The sequence below is a fragment of the Amaranthus tricolor genome, chromosome 7 (assembly GCF_026212465.1).
Source record: "Amaranthus tricolor cultivar Red isolate AtriRed21 chromosome 7, ASM2621246v1, whole genome shotgun sequence".
NCBI classification, from domain to species: domain Eukaryota; kingdom Viridiplantae; phylum Streptophyta; class Magnoliopsida; order Caryophyllales; family Amaranthaceae; genus Amaranthus; species Amaranthus tricolor.
In genome coordinates this window covers 24,295,767-24,309,772 of record NC_080053.1, presented here as the reverse complement: position 1 = coordinate 24,309,772, position 14,006 = coordinate 24,295,767, and the positions used below count along the sequence as shown (strand labels likewise).

General features: G+C 28.9%; 1 protein-coding gene across 1 annotated transcript; it reads right to left on the bottom strand.

Moving 5' to 3' along the window:
• Positions 1-1,347: 1,347 nt before the first annotated feature.
• LOC130817996 (dormancy-associated protein homolog 3-like) lies at positions 1,348-5,251 on the bottom strand. Its single transcript, XM_057684011.1, has 3 exons — positions 4,912-5,251; positions 4,589-4,765; positions 1,348-1,778 (listed from the first exon to the last, which is right to left on the bottom strand). The coding sequence occupies exons 1-3, from the start codon at positions 5,036-5,038 to the stop codon at positions 1,675-1,677; spliced, it is 408 nt and encodes a 135-aa protein (XP_057539994.1). The 5' UTR covers positions 5,039-5,251; the 3' UTR covers positions 1,348-1,674.
• Positions 5,252-14,006: the final 8,755 nt, after the last annotated feature.

Genomic DNA, 14,006 nt, shown 5'->3' with positions numbered 1-14,006 from the left:
TTACATTATCTTTAATGCTTACTTACCGTATACTTAATGCCTACTTTCAATATCTTAAATGTCTATTTAACCATTCTTAATACTTGTCTACAATATTTTTAAAAATATATAATGGGCAGACCCAATTAGAAATGGTCTCTCGAAGAGACCGTCTCTCATAAGAATTTGTGTTTATCAATTTATAGCAATTAAATTGAAAAAAATATTAATAATCCCCATTGACATTGTCATTTATTTATAATATTTAAAGTACGCATTACTTATACTATTTATAAAGACCCGTTTTTGACCCTTATTAAGCCCTTTTATAGCCCGCTTCATTTTAATTATAGTAAAGCCCGTTTTGGCTCGACCCATTTTCGGCCCCCTTACAAAGCCCTTCTAAAAATAGCAGATAAGAGCTTAAAATGGGGGCCCGGTCCATTAAACACCCCTAATCATGGCTCACGAATTTTGGGGGAAAAATAAAATAATCGAGTGATTTACAACACAACCCATATCCTCCTGTTGTGTTACGAGTTATTGTTTGAGGATGGCAGACATGACTCGTTATTGAGAATGGCCCGTTACACACGTGACCCGCTCATATTCAGCTCACAACACGATACAGATACTAATTCATCTTTAGGCTCATAAGCATTTGGGTAGATCTGGTAAACACCAAGTCCTATACTAACAAAGTAATACATTTTATATTTTGGTCCATTTACTAAAACATACTCCTATCTTTTAAAACTATTTTAACAAACTCCAAAACATACCTTTACCCTAGTCTCTTAAAGAGACTTATCTCAAATTCAACCCATTAAAGAGTAATGCTTACTTATCGTATTCTCAATGCCTATTTACATTATACTAAATGCTTACTTATCGTATTCTTAATGCCTACTCTCAATATTTTAAATGTTTACTTATATTATTCTTAATGCCTACTTACAATATTTTAAAAAATATATAATGGACCGGCAAAATTAGATATGATCTCTTAAAGAGACCATCTCTCACAACAATTTGTGTACCGTTACCTTAATACTGAAATTTATTAAAACTTTTCTTTCTGTCCTCTATTTCCATCAAACAATATTTTTTTCTTTGAAAAAGTAATTATAGAATTTGGTTAAATTTTAAAATAAAAATCAAAACTATTCAATTAGTGGTAATGGGGCTAATAGTAGATACCCTGTGATGAGATTGGGTCTACAAGCTGAGTAGAGGTTATGGCAACCTGTTCCTACCTGATTCACCGTGTTGCCGTGCACTATCTGCCCGAATGAAGACACTACAAGGGTACATGTCAACATGACGATTGATTCTATAGACAAACCAAGTAAAATCGACACGAACAAGTTACAACTCTGATAATTATTCATTCCAGTAAACAAATCCTACAAAACGAAAGAAGTTGAAAGACCGAAGATGATCAAAGAACATTCACCTATTACATTAACATCGTTATCAAACAGAAAGCCTATTTCACAAGAAAAGCTCTATATTACAGATGAGTGCACAGAAGAAAACCCGATACACCAAATATGTACATATACTAGCACAAGCAAGCCGCTAACTGTTGAGTTGCAGATTATGAGTGCGATGTATACGACATATTAGACAATAGCAAGGGATAAGACAAAAGCAGCGCGCCTTGTATGAGTTAAGTCTCGAGAGGATCAGATATCAAACATTTTGAGAAGAGCTTCCCAATCTGTCTTGGTTCGTTGCCTTCTCATTCGCATCAGACGACGATCTCCTCCGAAACTTGAATGGTCCTGATCTGCTTCCTAAAATTACAAATTAATACACATAATTATAAACTTGTAGTGTTAAAAGCTACATAGGGCCTTATTGTGGTCTATTCTTCTAGCCTATTTATTTGTTCGACTCTTGTAAATTTTTCAATCATATATTATTTAATATTTTTCATACTTTTTTCTTTTACTCTTGAAAATTTTTCGATTATATATTACCCCTCTATATCAATGACTTTATATTATTCAATTTTAAACATTCCTAATCAATTTATAAGTTAAAATATAATCAATTGAGATCTTATTTAATTCGCTTCAACGAAATGATTATTAATATTAACTTTTATAATTTTAAGTTATTTATAATTAGAAATTTAAAGGCTTCAATAATTAATTAGTAAAGACGTCCAAACTAAAGAACATAATCACTCACACAAAAGAAGTAATAATATTGCTAATTATTTTTCCAACACCGGCTTCGTCTCTAAAGAAAATACCCCTATGAAAGGTTGATAACTCACATATATAAGAGTAATTAAATAATCTGTTGTCCTAATCAAATTACTATATATTTTCATTTTAAAAAACTACTCTTAAATAAGAAAAAATAATAATTTATATACATATCTACCTTACCTATATAACAATACAAATTTATGATCCTTTCTTGTAATCAAAGGGGTTTTTTTTTTCTTTAAATTTAAAAATCTTAAATAAGAGGAGATATAAATTGAACTATCCAATGCTTATTACGACCATTTCCAGTTTTCCACTAGGAAACACCAGATTATGAGATAATAACAAATTATCTATTATTTAATTAATGATCACAAGCCTACATCATACAACCAGTTTAAGATGAATGAAACATTAATAATTTAATTAATAACGTCAATTGAGATTAATGTCGTGAAAGAGACGTCTTAGAAGCAACATTAAAGTTGCACATTACCCAACTCACCCATATAGTCCACACTCCATAATCCATATCAATCAAATCACTGATCAATCACTTTAGCATTTGACGTTAAATTTTCTTAATAAGACTAAATGTAAACATTAATAGTAATGTTATTTTATTATACCTCTATTCGATTACAATTTTAAGTCGTTAATGATAATTATATTTTTCCACTTAACATATCACGATCAAATGCACGTATTTTAGAATAAAAACACTATACCCCTATTCGTTAGATTCTCCCAATCTTTTTCACTAAGTGCAATAAAAAAATGATACTTCCTTGGTTTCATCATATTACATATTTTTATTTGCTTTATATTCGCTCTTATTCTCTTTTATTTGTCCTATTTGATTTTAGTATATTTGTCAATACACGTTTTCAATCTTAAATATTTCTAATTATACTTGCATAAAAATTCTAAAAAGTTGATATTAATAAAATTTACAACAAAACGAATCAAACAAAGTCCCACATGACTATGTTGTAATTTATAGAATAAGAACAAATCACATAATAAAAGTAATTTATATATATATCAATAATTTTTAATTTGCGTATTATTCTTATTCTAGAAGTTAAAATATGATCATTTGTAATTTTGTTTAATTTGTCATAATTTATATTTTATTAATATAACTTTTACTTAAACACAATTAGAGATATTTATAAAAGAGATAATGCATTGGCAAACATATCAAACCAATTGAAACAATAATTATAAATAATAGAAAATATAAAATATCTTATTTTCCCGTATATTATTTTTATTTCATATATCTAATTTACTCCTACACTTTAATCTTTATTTAAAAATAAAATCCTCCCTCCTATTCTACTCATTAGTCCCAATTATTTTTTATCACTATTCACTTATTAATTTTAATTTATATTTTATTCTTAATCTATAAGTTAAAACATAGTTACATGGCATTTAATCTAATTCGTCTCAATGCAAGGAGTTTTAACATCAACTTTTTATAATTTATAATAAAGAATAATTAGAGATATTAAGAGTAAAAATCATGGTTCAACTAGTGTAAAAAGAAAAACTAAATGGGACTAATTGAATATGAGGTAGTAATATTTTACTATCAACTTACCATTTCCACTTAAAAGTACTTCCGTTCTGAAATACTCGCTACATAACTGTTTTTGACACTATTTATTATTCAAGTATATTGTGATTAGTATGTAAAAAAAATATAATCAGGTACAAACTTGTTTGAATCGTCTAATCACGTATCTTTTATATTAATAACTTTTGAATATTTAAATTTGTAATTCAATATATAAATAATTTAAAGAACACAACGAATTATGTGAAATGTAAAATATGACAAAGTATTGCGTAATGATGGAAGTATTATACTTCTTTCTTTCCATAATACTTGGAAACCACACAACATGTCACACTCAATAGCAAGTATTATGAAATGAAAGAAGTAAATAATACTTCCTCCGTTCCAGATTAGTTACAACATTACAAAAAATGGTACTATTCATTTATCATTTTTTATTTATGATTAGTTTTTAATCTATAGATTAAAACATTGTCAAGTGAGATCTTGTTTGATTCGTCTCAAATTATTAATATTAAATTTTTATAATTTTTTATTATATATGAAAAACATTAATAATTAATCACGTCTAGTCACTTGTCATTATCAATCAAACAATCACCAAGTCTAAAAGAGTAGAATGTAAATCAAGTACCACATGAAATATCGTAAATACCCTCCAAATACTATTCCAGATCTAATCACATTCTCCAACTTTACCGGAAAAACAAACATGATTCATTCACATAATAACAAAGGGCAATAATGTAAAATAAAATAAAGTAACCAAAATAATCGGAATCCATATATAAAACCTCACCGGAAAACGGCGATTGCGGTGGTGTAGATCCTGCAGGCGATGCCGGCGCAGATCCGGCACCTTGATTATACCCCGGTGGTTTAACAATCATTATTTTTCTCGTCACTTTCACTTCTTCCTGATTATCCGCCCCCGATACCATTCCCTCTCCGGCGTATGATCTTCCTACTTCCATCTCTGCTCCCAAAAATCATAACAAAAACAAATCAACATAATTATTCATCAATATTCACTTTAATCTAACATTCTAACCAGTTTATTACTCGTTTTAATTTAAATTTCATTTTCGATTGAAGATTGTCAGTTGAAGGATGTAGTTGTACCCTTAGAAGGGGTAGAACTAGAAGTAGATCGAGAATTGAAAGTACTGAATTTACGGAGACGTCCAAGGCCGGAATCCGGCTGAGGTCCGGCGACAGTTTCATCCCAGAGCTTTTCAAGAAGCCCCATACTTAACCGGAGTATTATTTTCCGATGAGAGTGATAAACGAGAAGTTAGAATAGCCGGCGATGGTGTAATGGTGAGCTTGCAGTTGAAGATGGAATGAAAAGAGGGAGGGGTTTATTTATCGAGGAAGTGAAATGATCTGAGCCGTTGATTTGAGAAAATAGGTGAGATGATGACGTAATAGATAAGGTTGAGAGGAGAGAGAATGTGGGGTTTGGAGACGTGGCAAGGTGAAGACGGATTGGTGAGGTTGTCACGTGAGGGAGGGGCAACTTGTTGGATGTGAAATGACGAAATTAGGCTTGGTTAATGGTGTTGGTTTTTTTTGGATAATTACGGAATTGCCACTGTTGTTGTACTCTTGAGATTTTTGGTACTTAATAGTGTTTTATTCAGTGCTGCCTTAGACTATCTGCCTTTTTTTTCGTGTTTGACGGCTATTATTACATTCTATTATTCTCTTCTCTTTAAATTGCATTAAATTGCATTAAAAAGAAATTTGTGTATTTTAAAAAAGTGGTAATAAATAAAATAAAAGTATAAATTGTGTAAATAAAATTAAAAAAAAGATTAAAATGTATGGATGAAATTAAAAGAAAATGATGGGCCATTGTCTAAAAATAAAAATGATACAATTTAAATGGAATGGATCAAAATAAAAAATAATAAAAATTTAATGAAATGGAGAGAGTAAATGTTTAAGAAATTCACATTTATTCATCCGTTCCATCTTGATTAGCATCAAAAAGTAATAATGTAAGTTTTAAGAAAGTTGTAATAAATGAAAAAGAAGAATAAATTGTGCAGATGAAATTAAAAGAGAGTTAAATTATATGAGTGAGATTAAAGAAAGTGGTGGTTCATTGTCCAAAGCAATGATGCAAATTAAATAGGACGGACCAAAATGAAAAATGCTGCAATTTCAATAGAACGAAAGGAGTATAAAACATGGGCATTACTAAATGTCGCCACCTTTTTTATTGTATCTCATCCATTATATATTAAAATTCCAATATTACTTAACAACCACTATTTTAATACAACTTGATTATAATACTAATTAAGTTAAATTGGGATTTGAGTTAAGTTAATCCGAGTAATATTATTTTTAATACGATAAAACGTTTTGTTATTAAATTAACTTAGATTTGTTTTTTAAAGTAATATTTAACTAAAGTAAAAGTTGTAGAATTATTTTATTTTACTATAATATTTATTTAGTTAAACGTATTTTGTAAATTAGAGATAAAATTAAAGATAAAATGAAAAATATAATTTTGGGTGTGTCACGTTTTAAATGCAAAAAGAACACTAATCTTTGATTTTAGCTTTTGTTAAGACACCTAATGTAATGTGTCACACATCTTATATCTCCATACATTAGGAGTTCAGAGAACCCACCTTATGACTCCCCTAAAGCTACGACATCGTATTGCTACGTGTGCCTCTAGCACCGCCGCCTTCTCCCTCAATTCGTGCGCCACCACCACCACTTCCATCACCCTTATTTCTTCTTTAATCGGAAAGGATTGTATCCTACAACTTGGGTCTTTAATTTTGGTAGTAGTTTAGTATTTATGGTTTCAATATGGGTCTTTAATTCAAATTTAAGCATCAACTTGATTTTAAGTTGAGTATATGGGTTCAATTAGTGATTGGGTTCTTATTAGTGCTGATTAGTATTGGTTGGGTTATTTGATTTCTAGTATAAAATTTGGTATTTTAGATTTTGAAATTTCAGTTTCGAAACTGCACTTTCTGTTTTGGCCTTTTTCGGGGGCAGTTTTGATTGTTTTTGAGTTCTGGTGTCTTCATAGTTCATAAGATTTGTAGAGCTCCGAGCTGCGGTCGCGTGGGCACTTGAATCGCCCCAAAATAAGTTCTTATGACAGTGTTATACTAATAGGGTGTCCTAAAAATCCGAAAATAGCATTTTGTATTTACTTGTTCATAATTAAAGCTGGGTTCAAATTGAGTACTCCTTTTATCAAGTGATTAGGTTATTATTTATTATTCAATTGAGTTTTATTGATTGATATTGTTGAGTTATAGGTTTTTTTTATTAGTATGGGCTATTGGTTCTAGTATTAAATTAAGTATCGGTTGGGCATTTGATTAGTTGATATTACGTGTGTATGATATAAGTTGGGTATTTGGGTTTAAAATTGATTAAACTTCATTGATAGTAACTCAAGCTTTTACATGTTGAAGTTGATGGTTGATGAAGAATTGATTGGTATTTTAATTATTGATTGTTATTCATGGCATAAAAAGGTAACCTACAAGCAAACTAGTATCTTTTGAATTTAATTTAAGTATTTCAAAGTTCAAGTTACCTTTTATAAGGTGTGGTATTACTGTCATTAATATTTTAGCAAAATCGTATAATTTTTGGTGTTCGATTTTGACTTTGTTTGATCTTACTTCTAGTCCTTAATCAAAATCATAAAATTATGTTTTTTTATATTTATAGCTTTATAAATATGAGCTTTTAAATATTGTACTATGAAAATGAGTTACCATTATTGATTTTAAAGAAAATCAAGTGATTTATTGATTCGTTTTATATTGAAATGTTCGACGTTGAAAAATGACCGATTTTGGGAATTGGCAACGGATATTTGTATCCGAATTATTGTGGAATCCCATAGCTTGATAATAGGTAATGGTTATTCGGATCAGTCTCGAGCCCCCAATCCCGTTTTGTTCTTACAAGAACCGTATTTTCGGTGATGACGATCACCCGTATTCTCAGGATTTAGATCAAGCTTACTTTCTGATGGTGCATTATATTCCCACGTTTTAATCTGTTGTTACATTAGTGTTTTAATATGAGTTTTGAATAAATACGTTTGGTATATAATGTTTTTTTTGTTTCGCAATGAAATCATATATTTCATTTGCCGTATTGTTTTGCTATTGACTTGTAAAGTAATAGCCATATTTTGATTTCCCTATTAACTTGTAAAGTTATAGCCGTATTTATCTCGATACCAAACGGTCTTTTAAAAGAGTTTGGGTTTTTTGATAAATTAATGTTTTATAAAGAGTTACCAATAGAGCAAAGAATTTAATGAAGATGTTTGTTAATGACTCGTATATAAATGTAATAGTTTGTCGGATTACTCAACAATTCAATTGTTGACAGTCTTTGATGGGGCCTATCCTTACGGGTGACACATCCATTTTCAGGTTAGCTTTGCTGTGGAGACGATGCCTACATGTATTTTGTGTTACGTGCGAGGCGAGAACTTCTTTTTGAAATACATTTTGTAAACTAAATATTTGTAAATTAAATTGATTTCATTATATTTTGTAATAGTATTTACTTAATCATGTAAAAAGTTTAAAATAACTCTGATATTAGTTTGCTATGATCATCGAATCACGAGTCGGATTCAGTCCATATCACTATAAGTCTTCCGCTGTGTTGTGAACAGTATTATTATATTGTTTACGTTGGTTTGGGCTGTTTCAATTACCCTTAATGAAATTTCATGACTTTATCTCTCTAATTTCTATCTAAAAAAACTAGACTCCACCACGGTCCTATCGTGTGATTTACGCGACCATACCGCGGTCCAGTTTAAATGATCGTCATTTCTCGCTTGATTATCATAATTAGACATCTAATGTATCGTGACAAAGCTCTTGAAGTCTAGTTTCTAATGCCATAAACCTTGCATTAATGCAATTTTTCTGTAAAAGGTTATGTCCAAAAGATTGAACATGTATCAAATTTCAGCTTAAGCAAACTTTAAACGATCGTCATTTCTCCCTCATTTATCGGAATTGAAATATAATATATGAATGGAAAGATCTTGAATTCTTGGTTCTAACGCCGCAAATATTGCATTAATGTGATTTTCCTATCAAAAACTATATCCAAAAGAGTAAAAATGTATCAAATTTCAGCACAAAACATGTGACTAGGTTTATTTTCCGATTTTAAAAAATTGTTTTCTTCTTTAATATTGATATTTGTTTATTTTAATTTAATTATTTTCATAATCTTAGTTTAATAATAATAATGGTTGATTTTATAATTAAAAATAGATTTAAGGCCATTTCAATAATTTCATTAGAAAAGGGTGACGACATAATAAAAATGGTGGCGACTTTTAAGGATTGAGTAAAATATTTCATTAGTTATCCACATAGAAATTCCTAATCAATAATCATGATTTATAAATCGTCATAAAAAGAAAAAATAAAAATCAATATATAAATTTAACTTTTTATAATTTTTAGATGTTCATAATCCAAAATATAAATGATCAAGATTATATATTAAATTACGTAAAAAGTTAAATATAACAAATATAATGAAGGGATGATTTATAACTTTAAATCGTTTTTATGAGTAGAAGCCAAGCTATTAAATCAAACCACTTGTTAACTATCTTTGTCTCTACTCCCTAACTCAGTGCTATGATGAGCTATTAATAAATAATAATTATTGAAAACCAAAACTAGAAGAAAAAGGGCAAATTAAAAGGAGAAAGCAAAAAATAAAATAAAATCTAAATCTAAATTATGATCTGTGGACCATCAACCATGTTGTAGTATTATGATTTATTGTGATATATTAAAATTTTGTTGATAGGGAGCACAATATTTATACGTGTCCCAGAAAAACAATATTTATACTTTTATTTTAAAGCTTAATTCTTATTTAGATTCTCTTCTTTTGGTATGTTGTCAACTAACATGTGTTTATAGTCTACATTGATTTACAACTCCATTTTTTTAAATGAAGATTTTTTATGATACTTTTATTCACAAATTTTTGTAAGAGACGGTTTTTTTAAGAGATTATAATTTGGTCAGTCTTTTATTATCTTTTAGTTTAACTAAACTTTGATGGGTTGAGCCTGAGAGACGTCTCTAAAAAAGACGGTATCTCAGGAGACCGGCTGATTTTTATTAGAATGGTTTGTCTTCATATCGATGAAATAAAAAGTTAATAGATTCGAAAAAAATAGCATACCTATTCTAATTGATTACTCTCTCATATGATTTGACGGGGATTTGTGGTGCTGGATGATATCTCTCACTTTGATGAATTAAAAATTGTATTTACTCTTTACTTGAAAAAATGATATTTACTCTCTAACTAAAACAAAAACTAATTGTCGACATGGCATGGCCCACTAACCCACACTAAGTTTCATCATTAGTCATAGTAAAGCAGGAGGAAATGTATGTAGGCTAGAGTGGATAATATTAATAATAATAATAACAAATTTGCCTTCATTGCACTTGGCCATTTTTTGAAAGGGCATTTACTACACTTCGTTGCCTTTTTCATTTTGTCGTCACTCTTCGTATATTGAATTTTCAAGATTAAAACTGATTACTTTTCAAATCTTTAATATCTAACATCTATCTAAAAACTCTCTCGAATACTCGTTGAACTAAAACAAGCTAAAACTAAAAATCAAATTACTATGGCAAATGAAAATAATCACCAAAATGATTCGGTAAGCATCAATAACGATCGTTCAATTAAAAAAAAAGCATGTGTTGAAATTTGATACATTTTCACTTTTTTTGCTATGACTTTTAATAGAAAAATCAAATAATTGCAATGTTTGCGGCACTAGATACTAGACTTTAAGATCTTTCCAATGATATATTATCTGCCCAATTCCGATAACTGAGCGAGAAATGACGATTGTTTAAAGTTTGTTTGTGCTGAAATTTTATACATGTTCAATCTTTTGGAAATAACTTATTATAGAAAAATCATATTAATGCAAGGTTTGAGTCATAAGAAACTAGACTTCGAGAACTTTCCAACGACATATTATATGCTCCATTACGACAACCAAGCAAGAAATGACAACCATTTAAAGTTTGTAGGGATTTTTAACGTCTACTCGCGTGCGACTGGACCGTGGTTATCAAATATTGAACATATATCAAATTTCTGAACAAGCAAATTTTAAATGATCATCATTTCTCGTTCGGTTTTCGGAATTGGGTATTTAATATATCATTGGAAAGATCTTGAAGTCTAGGTTCTAATGCCACAAACATTGCAGTAATGTGATTTTTCTATGAAAAGGTTTGGCCAAAAAGTGATCATGTATCAAATTTCAACACAAAACATATGATTAGATTTATTTTCCGATTTTAAAAAATTGTTTTCTTATTTAAAATTAATATTTTTTATTTTAATTAAATTATTATTAAAAAATTTAGTTTAGTAATAATAATGGTTGATTTTATAATTAAAAATAGATTTAATGGCATTTTAGTAATTTCAATAAAAAAAAAGTGACAACAAAATAAAAAGAGTGGCGAACTTTAAGAATTGGATTTTGAAAATATTAATAATATTCTTATCCAAATTTGATTATATTATATATATACTCCTAGTTATTGTCTCTCCATAATTATTCCTATCCAAATAATATTAATTTTCGTTTCAAATGATAAATGTTTGATAGTTGTGGATCCCATGATAAAGATCCAAAAATTAATTGGGAAGTTCCACATGGTAGCATCGAACTTTCATGAAACGCCAGTGGTAGCACTTTTGTAAGATTTTTCCACATGGTAGCATCCAGTTTATGCCTTATCTGACTACCGTAGCATTTTCCGTTAAATTCTTGTCAATTTCCGTTTAATTTACCATTTTGACGTTTTTACCCTTATTATAATTTTTCCTAAACCATTTTTATGCTTTCAAATGTTTAATTTACCATTTTGACGTTTAATTCATCAACGCTCTCAAAAGTTTAGGACAAATTATAAAGATAAGAATCAACACTTAATAAAGGTAAAAACGTTAAAATGGTGAATTTAACGGAAATTAACAAGAACTTAACGAAAAATGTCATGGCAATTAGATAAGGCATAAACTGGATGCTATTATGTGGAAAAATTTTATAAAAGTGCTACCACTGGCGTTTTGGTAGGGTATTTCTTAGTCGCCTAAACTCTAACCAAAAATAAATTCACTTACTTTCCAAATACAACTTAATGTAATAGGGTAGTAAGGTTCGTATCCACAAAGAGATGGGATTTGAGAAGGTTTTAGTATAATATGTGCTTTGAAAGATGAAATTGAAAACAATCAATAACACAAAGAAAAAGGGGGGTTTTAATTTGTCTTTTCTAAAACAAAACAAGCTATGAACCAAGTAAAATCTATAACAATGGTGTTTTCTAAAAATCAATGGAAAGGATATCTTGAGTTTAGTTGATTGTACACTTCTTGTTTCTCATTGATCATTGAATGCTCTACTTAAGAAATTCACTTTTGACTACCTATTGTGAAGATGATAAAACTTCTATTCTCCTTAAGTGTAACTAAAGATCAAAATCAATTTGAATGTAAAGCTCTTATCATTAGTTAATTCAATCCAACAATAGCTTTAAGAAAAGAGAATTAATAGGTTTGCTAAAACTATTTAAACAAATAGTTTTCAATCAAAATGAAAAGTTCATTTAGATTCTAATCATTCATAATCTGCATTCACATTTAGAACTAGTTGTCACCATTAATCCAAGTACAAAACTAACTGATTTTGCAAAAAGATTTAGCATAATTACAATAATTAGAACAATAGTTGATTGCCAATTCAAACAATATCCATAAGATTCAAATAAGAACTTTTCAATAATCAAAAGTATATTAAGAAGAGGAATTCTTACAATGATTAATTAGAAGTTTCCAATCAACCTTCCTCAAGAAATGAAAATTTAAGCTTGAAGCTGTATAACCATGGCAAAACAGAAATGAAGAAGAAGTATTTTGATGAAAAATTACAGGATGATTCCATTCCTAAGCTTTCTTGCCTATTTATAAAGATTTGATGAAGCTTCTTGCCGATGGATTTGCTCATCATTCCTCTCTGCAAATCGCCTCCTAAACCCCTCTAAATATCCAATTGAAAATGAAAGTCAAAATGGGAAAAGTGAAATAGCCTCCCAGCCTACAGACTGACGTGCGCGTGCCGCATAAAACTTCGTGTGCCGCGCATCCTAGTTTGATTTGATTCTTTGCTTGCTTCTTCTTTGCTTGAAATGATATATTTACATAATGACCTTCTAATAAAGCTAGAATTATCATCTAGATAATTACATCAATAAAACTATTCTATAAAGTAATTTATCTAATTGTTATATAGTTAAATCTAAATTCTACTTAATAAAACCGAAATTAAAATGGAAAAATACACAAAATAAAATATGATCACGTTTCATAAAAGTTTAATACTACCATGTAGAATTTCTCAAATTAATTTTACCTGGAAGAGGAGACAATTACCAATTTTGTATGCATTAGTAGAATCTCATTAAAGGTGTGGATAAGGAGATAGAATGAAAGGATAAAAATAAATCACCAATTATAAAGCAAATGTTTTTTAAATAACTTTATCATAAATATTACTGTCTTCAATTCACACCTAATGTCTCATATTGACTTAACATGAGTATTAAGAAAGGGTAGAAACCACTCTAAACAATAAATGACATGTGGGGTAAATCGGTAAAAACATGGCTATTTTTTAAAATTTAAATGGAATTTTAAGGGTAAATTAGTAAAAAAAAATAGATATTATAAAAATAAATAGAACATTTAAGATTAACTTATCCAAAAATGAAATGGGATATTTCATCTAAATTAGAGTGAGTATATATTAATACTTTAAAAAATATACTCACCATAAATAGATAATTTTTTTTGGATTACATGATATACTAAGGTAAAGAATGAGTTAGGTAAGATTCAATGTCACGATCTTACATGGTAAAGGCAATACTTGCTCCAACTGAAATAAGACTAAACTCTCATAAAAAAAATAAAAGATTATTTTATTAATATACTTGGTGGTTATACACAATAATTCAATGATTATATAAAACTAATAAGCTCTGTTTGATTAAATTTAATAGTTATGAGTGCTAATTTTAATTTTATTTAATATAACGTTATTTAATTTAATCTTGAGATCA

Bases quoted from the DNA above. Each gene is read 5' to 3' on its own strand.
- LOC130817996 (XM_057684011.1), bottom strand. From the start codon at position 5,038: ATGGGGCTTCTTGAAAAGCTCTGGGATGAAACTGTCGCCGGACCTCAG. The intron at 4,766-4,911 runs GTACAACTACAT...TTTTGGGAGCAG, and splicing joins TAGTTCTACCCCTTCTAAGG to AGATGGAAGTAGGAAGATCA. The intron at 1,779-4,588 runs GTGAGGTTTTAT...TTGTAATTTTAG, and splicing joins ACCGCAATCGCCGTTTTCCG to GAAGCAGATCAGGACCATTC.